A 13,427-nucleotide genomic window follows, 5' to 3' on the forward strand; every position below is an offset into this window, starting at 1 on the left:
TATTTAGCCAACATATGTGGGACATAAATCAATACACCAACACACCCCTCTCACGCCCAGGAATGAAACGACTGGAGCGTAGATATATTAATGGGTGACCAACTATGGGAAGAGTGAGGCCAACTATGGGCCGTTCAACACATAACGGTGGAACTCGGGCTCTGATACCATATTAAAAATTGAGACTTGGACCTAACTCACCTCAAAAGCTAGCTCAAGAGGGGAGGTTTGTCCACCTATATATTAAACTCCCAGACAATTTATCCAACCGATGTGGGACAAACTAAATACACCAACACACCCCTCGCACGTCCAGGAATGAAACGACTGGAACGTGGAGATCAAATTAAATGGGTGGGCCCAATTATGGGACGAATGAGGTCAACTATGCGTCGTCCAACACATAACGGTGGAACCCGGGCTCAGATACCATGTTAAAAATGAGACTTGGACCTAACTCACCTCAAAAGCTAGCTCACCTATATATTAAACTCCCAAGCAGTTTATGGATCATTTTGAAATTTCATAAAACCTCAAGGTCCAAATAGCAGTTTCCACCTCACGACCTTATCATTCTTCAACAAACCAATCAATAATGTGAAATGGAGATGGTGTGGGCAATCTGGGCAGGCAAACGTCAAAATGAGATGACCCCTAGCAATGATTTGCCTAATAAAATAAAAAGCATCTCATGTCTTTTATTAATTAATATTAAATCATAATATTTAAATATTTATATCCATATCAAAAAAAATTTATATCAAGAAAATAGGAAACATGAAATATATATTTTTTGTAAAAATAAAGTGACCACAATCACTCTAATTAAATCGTTTACATATCATTTTTATGAGATGGATCCAACCTTCAACTGTCTCGTGAATTTAAATTCATAAGATAACCACACAAAAGACTTGGTGTAAAATGAATACAACATATATCTCTTGCCAAATAGATTGCCTCGTCCTATAATCTCTTAATAATTGGACAACTTTATACACGTTTATAAATAGGGGTGAGTTTTCGGTATACTATATCAAAAATATTAGTATAAAAAAAATTCATACTGATACCGATATCGAAATTACGAAATTTTGGTATGGAAAAAATTCATACTAATACCGTATAGATACCGAAAAAAAATTCGATATGCCAAAATAATGTATATATATCGAAATAATTTCGGTACGGTATTCCGAAAAGTCGGTATTTTGGTTCGGTAACCCAACCCTATTTATAAGTTGTACCATGCCAAATTCGAATTCGATAAGAAAAATAAGTGTGGTGATTATTGCGTCTGATTAGCTAGTTGGTGAGTCAATAGCTTACCAAGGCGATGATTAGTAACTAGTCCGAGAGACTGATCAGCCACACTGGGACTGAGACACGGCCCAGAATCTTACGGGATGCAGTAGTGGGGAATTTTCCGTTTTTGCTTCTTCCGGGAAAAAAATTAAATAATACTACTTTTATAAATATGAAAATTATCACTTTACAATAAAATTAAGAACCTGATTTTTTTTTTATAAAATTGAATTTTATAGTAAAAAATAGGAAATAATCTATTAATTCACTTGAATTTATCCTAATTCCTAGTTGAGTGTGGGAGCAGAAATAGGTCAAATATTTTATTTAGTGTTTGCTTTTTCTTTCTTGGTGAAAGAGCTGATGCACCTGTGCTTCTATGCTGTCCTCTTCGTACAATAATTTATATTTAAAAATATGAATAAAAATAACGACCTTATCCTTGTAGATATATTTTATTTCATAACAAGTCTTCCAAATATCATTTCTTTAATGTCCAAATCAGTATCACCCCCATTAATATACTCCTTAAACATTGTTGGGACATGTCATGAATCACCCTTATCTTCCCCCAAATTGTGCAATCTTCCATTTATTATAAATCCACCTTTATGTTTTTACCTAATTTTTTCTGTGTACTACTATTAGGTGTAAATGATAAAATTTAATTTACATGTTATTGTTTAATCTAACATTTATTTAGGTTCTAAAAATTATTAGAGTCGTATCATTAGGTTATTTATATATGTATATATCAACTTATCACCTCTATATTATATATTTTTCATGGTTTCATCTCATAAATCAAACCCTACTATAATTTCACAGCCTGAAATATAATACATTAAAAGTTAATTTATACATTGTGTTCACGTGTTATTTCGATGTTTATTGGATACCTAGGTGATTCATTTCTTGCTAAAATAATATATTTTTTGAAATCCACGACACATTCCTCAATATTCATGTTCCTTTTATGTTTTTTTTTTTACAAAAAGAATTTTAAAGGCTCGAACATCTACTTCTATATTCTACTCATCAAACCAACAAATATAAATTCAAACCAATTTGATTATATTTCTAAGCAAAAAACATTAAATAATATGCTCCATTTAGACTGTAGATGTAATGTTTCATGATTATCACGTCAACGATATATTATTAATTATGTCCATATATGAAGATATAAACTATTGGATGTATGATTTGAGTACTACCCTTAGTATAAGATTTCATTAACCCGTTTGGACATAGACTTGTAAAAAGTTTTCATAGTAATGTTTTTTATGAAATTTTTATAAAATATTTTAAAAATTATTTTAATAACAAATATGTGTTTAGAGTTTGGACTATTTTGTAAAACGTTTTTAAAGTTAAAAAGTAATGTGTTGATTTTTTTTATTTTTTTAAAAAATATAAAAAAACATCTCTCAATTATTTTTTTGAAAAACTATATTTGGAATTTTCTAAAATACTTATCCAAACACACTTTAATTTTTTTTTTTTCATGTATAAAAATACTAAAAACGTTTTAAATTACTGGTCCAAAAAAGGATCATTTCAACCTAGCTTTACAGACAAATTTTCATGATAGATCTAAGAGTCGGTTGAGTAGATGCTACCCGCAGGGTAGTGCCCTGCCGGTGCTGTGGCGGCTCATGATTGGTCAAAATTAGTGAGCCCCACGTGGGACACACTAATTTTGACCAATCATGAGATTACACATCACCCGCAGGATAGTGCCCTGCGGGCGGCATGTACTAAACCCTAAGAGTCATCATTTATCAATACATGCGAGGTTCAGTTAGTTCGATGCTAACCCCAGGGTAGTGCCCTGGAGGTAGCGTGACGGATTTTGATTGGTCAAAATTAATGGACCCCACATGAGACCCACTAATTTTGACCAATAATGGGGTTACACGTCGCCCGCAGGGTACTATCCTGCGGGTGGCATGAACAAAACCGCGAGGTTCATTAAAAAATAATGGACCCCACATTTATTGATAAATGTCAACCGTTAGATGTATGTCAAGACAGTACCTGTATAAGTAAGATCTAATGTATGTCAAGACAGTACCTATATAAGTAAGATCTAATTTACCGGTCCAAAAATAGTTTATGAAAAATATGAAACACATGGATTAATATCGGAATCTTTCACCAAAATATTATGTTTTGGAATCTTTCACCAAATTTTTTTTGAAAAACATAGAGAAAAACCAAATATTGCGAAAATGGTATTATCCCCAATTTCCCTCACCCATTTTTTAAGATGAAAATTTATATGCTCACTCGTATATTAATATTTTGTAAATTATTATTTCCATCTCAGAGCTGGGATCCGTAAATATATATGTACATTATATTTGTTTCTTGTCCAAAAGATTCTCAGAGGATCATAACTCATCAGATTAAAATTCATCGAATTCTTGAAAAAAAAAAAGAACTTTAATATAATGGATTTCTTTTGTAAGAAATATTGGCCGGGAGGAAGAGAATTTGGATCGATATTTTCGGTTTCAAAAACAAAGAACACGTTTCATCGATGTGGAAACCATAGGAACCTTCGTTTACTGCAGAAAATTTTAATGTTCACAATAAAATAATAACACAGACTCACACGTAAATGGTGATTAGTGAAGTAACGAGAGATTATATTCCCGATAAACTGTAGGATTACAGATTACCCTTTCCCCCTATCCATTTCTTTGGCTCCACCACAAGCAAAACGATAGTGAAATACAGGGGCCCTCCTTCCAAAAAGTGCTCACAATTATGAATTTTCATCCCCCACTGTCAGCCAAGATTATATATATGCACACAACAGATGGAGGACATGGGTATCGGATGAGGGAGAAGTTGAAGAATTAGAGGGAAAGAAAATTGAAAAGGAGAATTGGGTTTTTTTTTTTATTTTTGTGGATTATTTTGGCTGATGCTAGAGTTGATAAGTTCCAATTCTATGGATCTTGGGAGTGTCAGCGTTATTATCAGTGTCAGCTTCCACTACTATATACATTGTATTACTTGCAGTTACTTCGCTTCATCCTCACCGTCTTTGTCTGTGTCTTCCTCGTGTTTTGGAAGTTACCACTCAGCAGCGATAATGGCCTCTGTTAACCCCTTCATTAAACCTTCATCTCCTTCAATTTCCAAGCTTTTGTCTTCACCGGTTTTTGACGAGGAGAAAGCTTGATTTTAATTTTTTTTTTGGAGTTTTCTTGATTGCTTGCCCCTCTTTACTGTGTTGCGGGATTTTTGCTGGCTTTTGGCGTTTCATAGCAACAGCTGTCGTCTTTTGAGCTTAATCTCAGCAACCTTTTTTGTTTTCTTTTTCTTTTTCTTGAGAACCGGGGGCTTTTGAAGAGAAATTTCTAGAAAATTTGTTGGGAGGTTTAAATATTGCCCTGTCCTGATTATTTCATGGGAAATTGAAGAATGGGGTGTGTTTCTTTACCTGGATTTGCTAGCCAGCAGATGATGTTTACTGGTGGGATCGACACATCTCGTGTCGCTATGCCTTCTTTGGGAACTTTTGGCAGGTAAAATGATCGTTTTGAGTTCAAGAATTTAATGGGTTTTGATGGATTTCTTGTAAAATCACGTGCAATTGATTGTTATGGCGGATTTTATATAGATTTGTCGAATGTGAGTTTTAACTTAGCATCATCAGGTATGATTTTGATTGTATCAATGGATGTTGGAGTGACTGTGGCAAACGGAAATTCAACTATATGACTGCTAAAACAGCTAGAAATGCTGCATTAAAAAAGATGAATCCGAGCCTTTCACCTCTGGCTTCTTGTACTCTGGCCGTAGCAGCCGCATCATGTAATTCGTCGAGGGCCGATTTATATAAGGAGGTTGAATTAGTTTCTTACGATATCTTCTTTTGTTGAAACCGGAATGAGACTTTAATTTTTATATGTCCTCGTAAGTGTTGTTGAATTATGTGAAACCTTGATTCATATGTTTACTATATGTCAGATTCTTGAGACTGCGAGAGATAAATTTACTCGGGAGATATGTTTTCAGTCCAAGGACAAAGATATCTCACTTGCAAAGGTGATCTTGTAATATTCTTCTGCTGTTTTTATTCAAGATTATTACTGCTCTATGATTGGAGTACTTGCTTCTACAAGCAGTTGTTGAATGATTCAAAAGTTTGAGAATTTCTGCCATCTAATAGACTAGTATTTTGCATTTGGTTTTCCCTCTTGGGCTTATCGCATTGTGTTTCAGTTTGCTGTTGTTAATTCTGTTCCTTCACTTGGAATTGGTTCTCTAGGCTTTGCTTTATGTGGCTGTTGAAGATGAGGCTTTATTGGCTCTCAACCGCGAAATCGACGCCCATTCAGTCCGTAATGAAAGAAGAGAGCTGTCATCACCATCCAATGTGCAATCGTGGAACTGTGTGGAATCTATGCCAATAGCTGGCAAGAATGTGAATGAGTGGCTGACTGAGCTAGATGCCATATCAAGGGAAGTCGAAGCCGAACTTGTGTCGAGAGATATAGGATGCGATTTAGTAGAAGTTTTGGATGCGGTGAACAAAGTTCTTTTCGAATTGAGAGGTTTCAAAAGGTCACCTGTACTAGTAGATTCAAAGTGTTTGTACTTGCACACTGTATTAAGCTCTGGATGCGCCAGCGGTATAGCTCTATCAGTCTATGTTTGAAAATCATTACATTTCCTACTTCATGTGAATTGTGTTACCTCTGATATGTTCATGGTTAGAAGTCAAAAGATGTCCACTGAATTTTTGAGTGTAATTTTGACAGCAATTTTGCTAAGTGTGATTTACATCGAAGTTTGCCGACGACTTAATCTGACCATTGTGGGATCTCGAGTTGGGGAAGATTTTTTGATATGGCCCCCAACTAGGAACCCTGAGGTATGTTAATTTCACTCTCCATGGCTGCAGAGGTTATACCATGTGGTAACTTGTGTTTAGTCACGTATAAATGTACGACGGAACATTTGTTTTTTGGTTACAGGATCTGATAGCTAACTCTTTTATATGTAGGAATTATTCAGAACAACCTCTGGGCATAGCTTGTTCGGAATTGTTAACGGAAAGTGTGTTGAGGATCCTCGTTCTAAGGCCTCAGACATTAACAGCAACTCCCTTTTGGGGCTGGATATCGCTACAAATCGAGACATCATCGGAATTTCTTTGGCCAATTTGATAGTGAGTCTTTACTTTTAGTTCCGTCTTTTTTTATACTTCGATTTATTGCATTACGCTCGAGAAACGGCTCCAAATATAGTATGCTTCTGTCCTCCAGAATAAAGAACTGAATATGTATTGCAGAGACTCTACTGGAAGCGTGCTTCGAAAATGAATTATGGGTTGATGCTGACTTCTCCACTAAGGCCGTTTCATAAATCCGAAGACAACTTCAATAATGACACTGGTGCAAACGTGCCTTTGTTGCGCCCTCAAGAGCTGAGGTAGCGCCTCACTGCACTCTCTATATATCTTGATACTATTGTCCTCTATTTGTTCTGATATTTCAGGTGCCTATTTGTCTTATCCTACAGGTTGAGATGCATATATCGCAAGATTCGCCTGAGAATGAGGATATTGTGAATTCAGACTCATAGAATTCTCTCAAAATATTAAAATCTAACATATGGGATTTATTATAACATATCATAGTATAATTCCATAACTCTTCTCTTTGAACAAAGATTTTCAAAATGATTAGTCATATAATAATTGTTTGTTTCACTTGACACTTGCTCGTGGCTCGTGGAGGCGATGAAACTTTTGTTCTCCCCGTTTTCTTAGTGTTGTAACTTTCCTTGAGTCAAGAAAATATGTCCTGTAATTTGTGTACTGTTACCCTGCATTTATATGTTCTTCACTTTCTAGGCTTGCGCTCATGGCTTCCGAGAGATTGCTTATACTTCAGCCGCATAACTGGTCCCTGAGACGAGACTTTGGCATGATGCTGTACTATAACAGGTATAAACGTGTGGCCTGTTACTTTTGGGCCATCTCTCTGTGGCTGTGAGTATTTCCCGAGTTTCTACAATGCACGTTTTACCCCTTGCAGAGAATACGAGGAGGCGGTCCAAGAGCTTAGTATCTGCATGGCATTTGCACCAGAGGAAGAGGCAGAAATTTTAGAGCGTTTTGTCGAGAAACTAAACCTGATGCAGCTTGAAACGTCGTGGAAGTCGTTGGGACAAAAGGGAGGTCGGCTTACCGTTCCTTGACCTGATCAGTACTATGGTGTTACATCTAGTAGTAGCTCTTCCTTGCGACGTTGCCTTTGATTAAAACTTTCTGATGTAATTCTGATGTAACATTTCTGAATCATGTGAATATTTTTTCATAAGACGCCATGTTTGATTCCCATGGTTTTGGGACTGATCATATGCGCCACCAAACTAAAAAATAGTTATGGTATCCTTATCTTTCTTTACTATCCGGTCCCACGAGTCGTCGGTGCCGGATCTCTAAACCGAAGTTAGTGTTTGGAAGAGCATCTAGGAAGTACTTCTCAACTTTTCCTTTAACAAAATTTTGAAATTTTGAGAAATTTTGTTAAGAAAAAGCTGAGAATTGTTTCCTAAAAACTTTCACAAGCACTAACAAAATCTCTATATGGAATAGCGTTAGGGTACCGGATCCCTAAACCAAAATCTCTCCTTGGAATAGCATTAAATCTCTCTTCAATGGGGAAACATGATATGTTTTAGGCCTGTCTGCTGGTATCAGCTATAGTAGCAACACACCTGTGATTCAACTATTCAATGAATGATTTCTTGGGTTTTAAAAATTTGTTCCAATTCATTCAAGAAATGACAAAAAGAGCCTAATGTCTATTTTATTTGCTTGGAAGTATCATTAAAGGGATTAAAAAATATATAATGCAGGGTGGGCGGCCGGCCATCTTAATCAATCACTGTTAAACGTATGATTATGGTTTGTTAATTACAGTACCTATCCTTTTAAGAACTAATACATTTGCGATTGATGCTAAAAATTTAAAATTAAAGGACTATGCAATGACATTGATGTTAAAAATTTAAAATTAGCAATAACAAAAATAAATAATATTATCTTAGGGATGAACAAAAATTTTGGTTAAACCAAAATGAACAATAGAACCGATTTAATTTGAAAATTAAGATTAAACCAACCGAATCGAACTATAATTTATTATTCTTACATCATGTATTAATAACTATATGGTGTCAAATTGTAATTCTGGATTTGTTTAAAATATTTTTCATTTTATTAAACTAAATACAAGGTTTTACTATATTATGATAATATTTTTCTATATATTTTATTTTTTCTCACCAGTTCAATTTCAAAAAGTAATAATTTTTATTTAAATTTTTTTTTAAAAATACTTAATTTTTTATTTATTTGTGAATAGCACATATGACGTGCTAGAGGCCTAGAGCCGCTAATATTAATAATTAATAAAAGAATAAAATTATGTAGTAAACATCGGGGCCGTTTCTTAAACCGCATCCCCTGGCCCCAGAGTTTGGGCCTAATGTCAAATGTAAAGCCCATTTATAGGGCGGGATTGGAAACCGGAGTCCTCGGCCATTTATTTTGGGCCTACTCAAATCTAAAGCCCATTTACAGCTGAAATGGAGAAAACCGTCGAAGGCGGCTTTCATTAGGCCACCGCCCGCCACCGCCGCGTATCCCGCCTCTTCTGCACTCATACTGTAGTTATGAATTGCTCCTCCGCCGGTAATCACCTTTTGTTCCTCCGTCCTCGACCTCTTCCGCCGCCCTTCCCAGCAACCTTCGCTCGGTATGATTCCCTTCTTTGTCATCATGGCTTGGCCAAACATTTTCTTCATGTCCAAACCCATAGGCACAATAACTTTACTCCGTTGGTAAATGGTTGGAACCCCATCCCACCTCTTCACCCTCACGCCAATATCAGAGATCATGGAGGTGGTTATGGCGCTGGTGGCGGCGGAGCCGGAGGTGGTGGTGGAGGTGGAGGCCGAGGGGATGATTGGAGTCACAATTTCTTTAACTTCAACCGGAACTCGTTATTTCTCTTGTCTTCTCGGTTCAACTTCACGAAAGAAGACGACCCATTGTGCTTAATTTTACCCAAAATCATTTCTCTTTTCCTAATATCATTGTCAGCTTCGGCATGCTACTTCATTCTTTCATCCTCTGTAGCTCGTGCAAGAACAAACGATCTGTCGGGAAATGGTGAGGATATTGTTTGTGAAATCAGGGGTGGAAGGAAAGTTGAGCTGGTGCCTGATTATGCTAAGGACGAGTTCATTGTGCCTAGAAAATTGTTGTCCTGGTGGTCGAATAGTGGACAGTCGAAATCATCGGTGACTCTGGCCGATGTTTGGTTGAAATGTAGGGACCTGGTCGCGACTTTGATGCTTCCAGAGGGGTTCCCGGAGAGTGTTACAAGTGACTATCTTGAATATTCTCTCTGGAGAGGAGTTCAGGGTATCGCTGCCCAAGTTAGCGGTGTGCTTGCCACTCAGGTACTAGAATTTCCAGCTTTTGGTGTAATTTGCTCAAGTATGTCGACTATCCTTCTGAATTTTCCGATTGGTGACTGTTATGTTTAGGCTTTGCTTTTTGCAGTTGGATTAGGTAAAGGTGCAATTCCAACTGCGGCTGCTGTGAATTGGGTCCTGAAGGATGGAATCGGGTATATTAGTAAGATTTTCTTGTCAAAATACGGGAGGCATTTTGATGTCAATCCGAAGGGTTGGAGGCTATTTGCTGATCTTTTAGAAAATGCTGCCTTTGGATTGGAAATCTTGACCCCGGCGTTTCCGCATCTGTTTGTACCAATTGGTGCGGCTGCGGGAGCTGGTAGGTCCGCTGCAGCATTAATCCAGGTGAGTTTGAAAATTTGAAAGTGCACAAAAATAACATCCATAGTCAGCGAGGTATTACATTTAATCATCAATCTATGATTTATTCTCTTCGAAGCCCCGGCAACTGATTTAGCTTGTTATTGTTTTGAGCTGGCTAAGCAGCCAGGACTCTATCCTAATGATCTTAGGTCTTACCTGCATAAAACAATGTTCTCTGAAACCTTGTCTAGGTGTGAAATTATTATGTTTGAAACAATGCCATCTTTAATTCACTTATGCCATTTTTTCTTCAATGCTCTTGTTGATGAGAGTTGCGTGTATCTGTTGTACATTACTGTTACATCAATGAAACAATTGAGAAGCAAGCTGGCTAATTTTTTATTTTTCAAGGGAAGCATGAACTTATCAAAATAAAAACTGATATTTGCCATTCACCCATTATCATAAGTTTCTATATTTGTCTATTTGACGAACATAAATAAGAGAAAAAAATAGTAGCTTTGGGGAAAAGTTTTCTTGATTCTCATATATTATTATGTATCTCCTACAGTATCCTAGAGTTGTGGGCTAACATATCATTTCTATTTCTTCTAATGTAAATAAATTTGGAATTGTCTTTCATGTTGGACTATATATGTGCTCAGTGCCTTTCATGGATAATTTGAGATCTCTTTCACAATATTTTTCTTCTCAGACAACTTTTACCTATCACAGGCGTCCACAAGGAGTTGTTTCTATGCTGGCTTTGCTGCTCAGAGGAACTTTGCAGAGGTAATACCTCTCATCTGAATTTGTAACTTGTTTTCAGGCTGAGAATTCTCATATATACAGTAGAAGAGTATATTCATTTTTAAAAAACGATTACTGCATTTACCCTGTTCTTGTTGAAGTTCTCTTCAAAATTTACATCTCGAAGGATTCTTTTTTTAACAGGTGATTGCTAAAGGTGAAGCTCAAGGAATGGTGAGCAAATCTATTGGAATTCTGCTTGGCATAGCACTAGCTAACTGTGTTCAATCTTCGACTCCTCTCGCCCTCGCTTCTTTCGGTGTCATAACTTGGATTCACATGTTCTGCAATCTGAAATCATATCAATCCATACAGCTCAGGACTTTAAATCCATACCGTGCAAGTATTGCCTTGTCATTTTAGATTTCCTCCCTTTTTCCCTTTTCAACATCGTGATAAATTGTGAAACATTTTTTTTATTTTCCTTCTCGTGGTAATACTTTACTATCCTTTTGAAAATTAAACTTTGACATTTTCCGTAATTCCAATAGGCTTAGTCTTCAGCCAATATCTGCTAAGTGGCCTTATCCCTTCTGTTAAAGAGGTCAATGACGAGGAGCCACTGTTTCCAGCTCTTCCGTTTTTGAACTTGAAGCCAGCATCCGGAGTAAGTTCTTTCTTTCAAATTAATGCTCCTGTGTTTTGCGTAAAATGTGAATAAATCTGCAGAAGTAATGCTTCTTTATGAACATAGAGCTCCATGGTTTAGTTATCTTGTAAACTGACCACGTGCTTCGTTTATCCTCAAAATTGTTTAGGAGTGTTTGATGCGTAATTAAAACCATTGAAAATTTGGATGCAGAAAATCAAATGTTTGTAAAATTTATGAACCCTTGAAAAAAATGTAGCTAAAGATCAATTTGTTGTGTCCTGTCCTATCCAGGAACACGATGAAGTATTGTCTAAGGACGCAAATGATGCTGCCTTCCATATTGATCGGAGATTGCAGCTTGGTTCCAAACTCTCTGATGTCGTAAAAAGTAAAGAAGATGCCATTGCTTTATTTGACTTGTACAAGGATGAGGGTTATATACTGACAGAAATCGAAGGAAAATATTGTGTAAGCCTGTCTGCTTTCGGTGCCGTATATCTTTTTCTTAACATTGCTTGTTCAATGTTGTCAAATTCACGTAGTCATCTATAATTAGTTCAACTATCATGTTGTTAGAAAGCACGCTAAAATATGTCTCGATAATAGTTTTATACATCAACGCGCCGTGCCACATGTACACCACAAACTAGGAAATATAGATATCCGAAATTTGATTCTCGGTTACCTGAGGATGATGATTGGGTGCAGCGCACGGACGCCAGACCAATTCACTCAAATATGGTGGGAATTACACTCCATGGTATTTGAACTAGGGACTTGATGTCGTTTTCGAAACCTTTTTTCTGAACTTTTGTATTTTAACAAAGTTGAAGTATGGCATTACTGAAATAGTAGCCGGGCGACACATAAGATGTTTGTTTTCTGTACTTACACAGGTGGTTCTCAAAGAAAGCTCAACCGCACAAGACATGCTAAAATCAGTATTTCAGATCAGCTATCTGTACTGGCTGGAGAGAAACGCTGGAATCAAACTGAGCACAACGATCAACGACTGCAGGCTTGGGGGGCTGCTTCAAATATCATTGGAATATGTACAGAATGAATTCAACCATGCCAAGAATGACAGTGAGGTTGCGGGTTGGATTGTCGACGGTCTCATTGCTAGGCCATTGGCCAACCGGGTTCGTATAGGCAGTGAGCCGGCATCTCTACCCACTAAAAGATGAGCTCGAGCCTCGTGTAAACGAATATAGCAAATGTTGGTGAATGCATTACTCTGAAAAGGCAAAGATTTGTTAAAATTTTGCGTGGTGGATGCGCTTGATGGACAGTGAGTGACAAGTCTAAGAAAATTGACCATTAAACTGGAGCCTGGAAAATCTTGGGAAGAACAAAGACCATAAAGAAATCTATATTACGTTAGGGGCCCAGTTGAGGGAAGCGACCATAATTTGCACACGAAAATTTTTAGAATTGTTTATAAATTTTCTTGTAATCAAAGGTGCTGAATGATGATGTTATGTTTAGAGGCCATGCTACTTCAAAATTTCCGAGCCTATGTATTTGTTCTAGGTCCAGTTATTGTTTAGGTACACATTCATTCTCACGAGCTACGTTTCATACTCATATAAAACTAAATGGAAAATTGTACATGTATCACTATGTATGTTTGTTTGTTTGTTTGTTTGTTTGTTTTTTTTAATTTTTGTGATTTTAGTCATATATGTGACTAAGGGTGGTATACCGTACCGTACCGACAATTGTATATCGTACTAGAAATTATGGTACAAGAAAATATATATATCGATATTGTATTGGAACTTTTTTGGTATACTGAGTTTCGATATACCAAAATTTTCGATACGTATAACTAGCATATTGATTATATTGAAATTTTGGGATGATATCAATATATAATGTTTTATACCTGAAAAAAACT

General features: G+C 36.6%; 2 protein-coding genes across 5 annotated transcripts; both read left to right on the top strand.

Moving 5' to 3' along the window:
- Window positions 1–3,967: 3,967 nt before the first annotated feature.
- Window positions 3,968–7,690, top strand: LOC140880122 (uncharacterized). Of its 4 annotated transcripts, none has more exons than XM_073284258.1 (10): window positions 3,968–4,847; window positions 4,979–5,168; window positions 5,293–5,370; window positions 5,594–5,957; window positions 6,087–6,199; window positions 6,332–6,496; window positions 6,620–6,759; window positions 6,850–6,894; window positions 7,184–7,276; window positions 7,368–7,690. In XM_073284258.1, the coding sequence occupies exons 1-10, from the start codon at window positions 4,744–4,746 to the stop codon at window positions 7,528–7,530; spliced, it is 1,455 nt and encodes a 484-aa protein (XP_073140359.1). In that variant the 5' UTR covers window positions 3,968–4,743; the 3' UTR covers window positions 7,531–7,690. The 4 variants fall into 4 exon arrangements, 2 of the variants coding, with proteins under 2 accessions (XP_073140359.1, XP_073140368.1); XR_012149593.1 differs by having other exon boundaries at window positions 3,971–4,847; window positions 6,850–6,966; window positions 7,368–7,405; XM_073284267.1 differs by lacking the exon at window positions 6,850–6,894 and having other exon boundaries at window positions 3,971–4,847.
- A 1,212-nt stretch (window positions 7,691–8,902) lies between these two features.
- Window positions 8,903–13,173, top strand: LOC140875828 (protein root UVB sensitive 1, chloroplastic). The gene is made up of 7 exons (XM_073279631.1): window positions 8,903–9,804; window positions 9,892–10,167; window positions 10,861–10,917; window positions 11,080–11,278; window positions 11,427–11,542; window positions 11,819–11,995; window positions 12,424–13,173. Exons 1-7 carry the CDS (start codon window positions 9,013–9,015, stop codon window positions 12,712–12,714), a joined length of 1,908 nt encoding a protein of 635 aa, XP_073135732.1. The 5' UTR covers window positions 8,903–9,012; the 3' UTR covers window positions 12,715–13,173.
- Window positions 13,174–13,427: the final 254 nt, after the last annotated feature.

The sequence above is a fragment of the Henckelia pumila genome, chromosome 1 (assembly GCF_033568475.1).
Source record: "Henckelia pumila isolate YLH828 chromosome 1, ASM3356847v2, whole genome shotgun sequence".
Lineage (NCBI taxonomy): Eukaryota > Viridiplantae > Streptophyta > Magnoliopsida > Lamiales > Gesneriaceae > Henckelia > Henckelia pumila.

Bases quoted from the DNA above. Each gene is read 5' to 3' on its own strand.
- LOC140880122 (XM_073284258.1), top strand. From the start codon at position 4,744: ATGGGGTGTGTTTCTTTACCTGGATTTGCTAGCCAGCAGATGATGTTT. The intron at 5,958-6,086 runs GTATAGCTCTAT...TAATTTTGACAG, and splicing joins AAGCTCTGGATGCGCCAGCG to CAATTTTGCTAAGTGTGATT. The intron at 6,895-7,183 runs GTGAATTCAGAC...TTCACTTTCTAG, and splicing joins CGCCTGAGAATGAGGATATT to GCTTGCGCTCATGGCTTCCG.
- LOC140875828 (XM_073279631.1), top strand. From the start codon at position 9,013: ATGAATTGCTCCTCCGCCGGTAATCACCTTTTGTTCCTCCGTCCTCGA. The intron at 10,918-11,079 runs GTAATACCTCTC...TTTTTTTAACAG, and splicing joins CTCAGAGGAACTTTGCAGAG to GTGATTGCTAAAGGTGAAGC. The intron at 11,279-11,426 runs GTATTGCCTTGT...TAATTCCAATAG, and splicing joins TTTAAATCCATACCGTGCAA to GCTTAGTCTTCAGCCAATAT.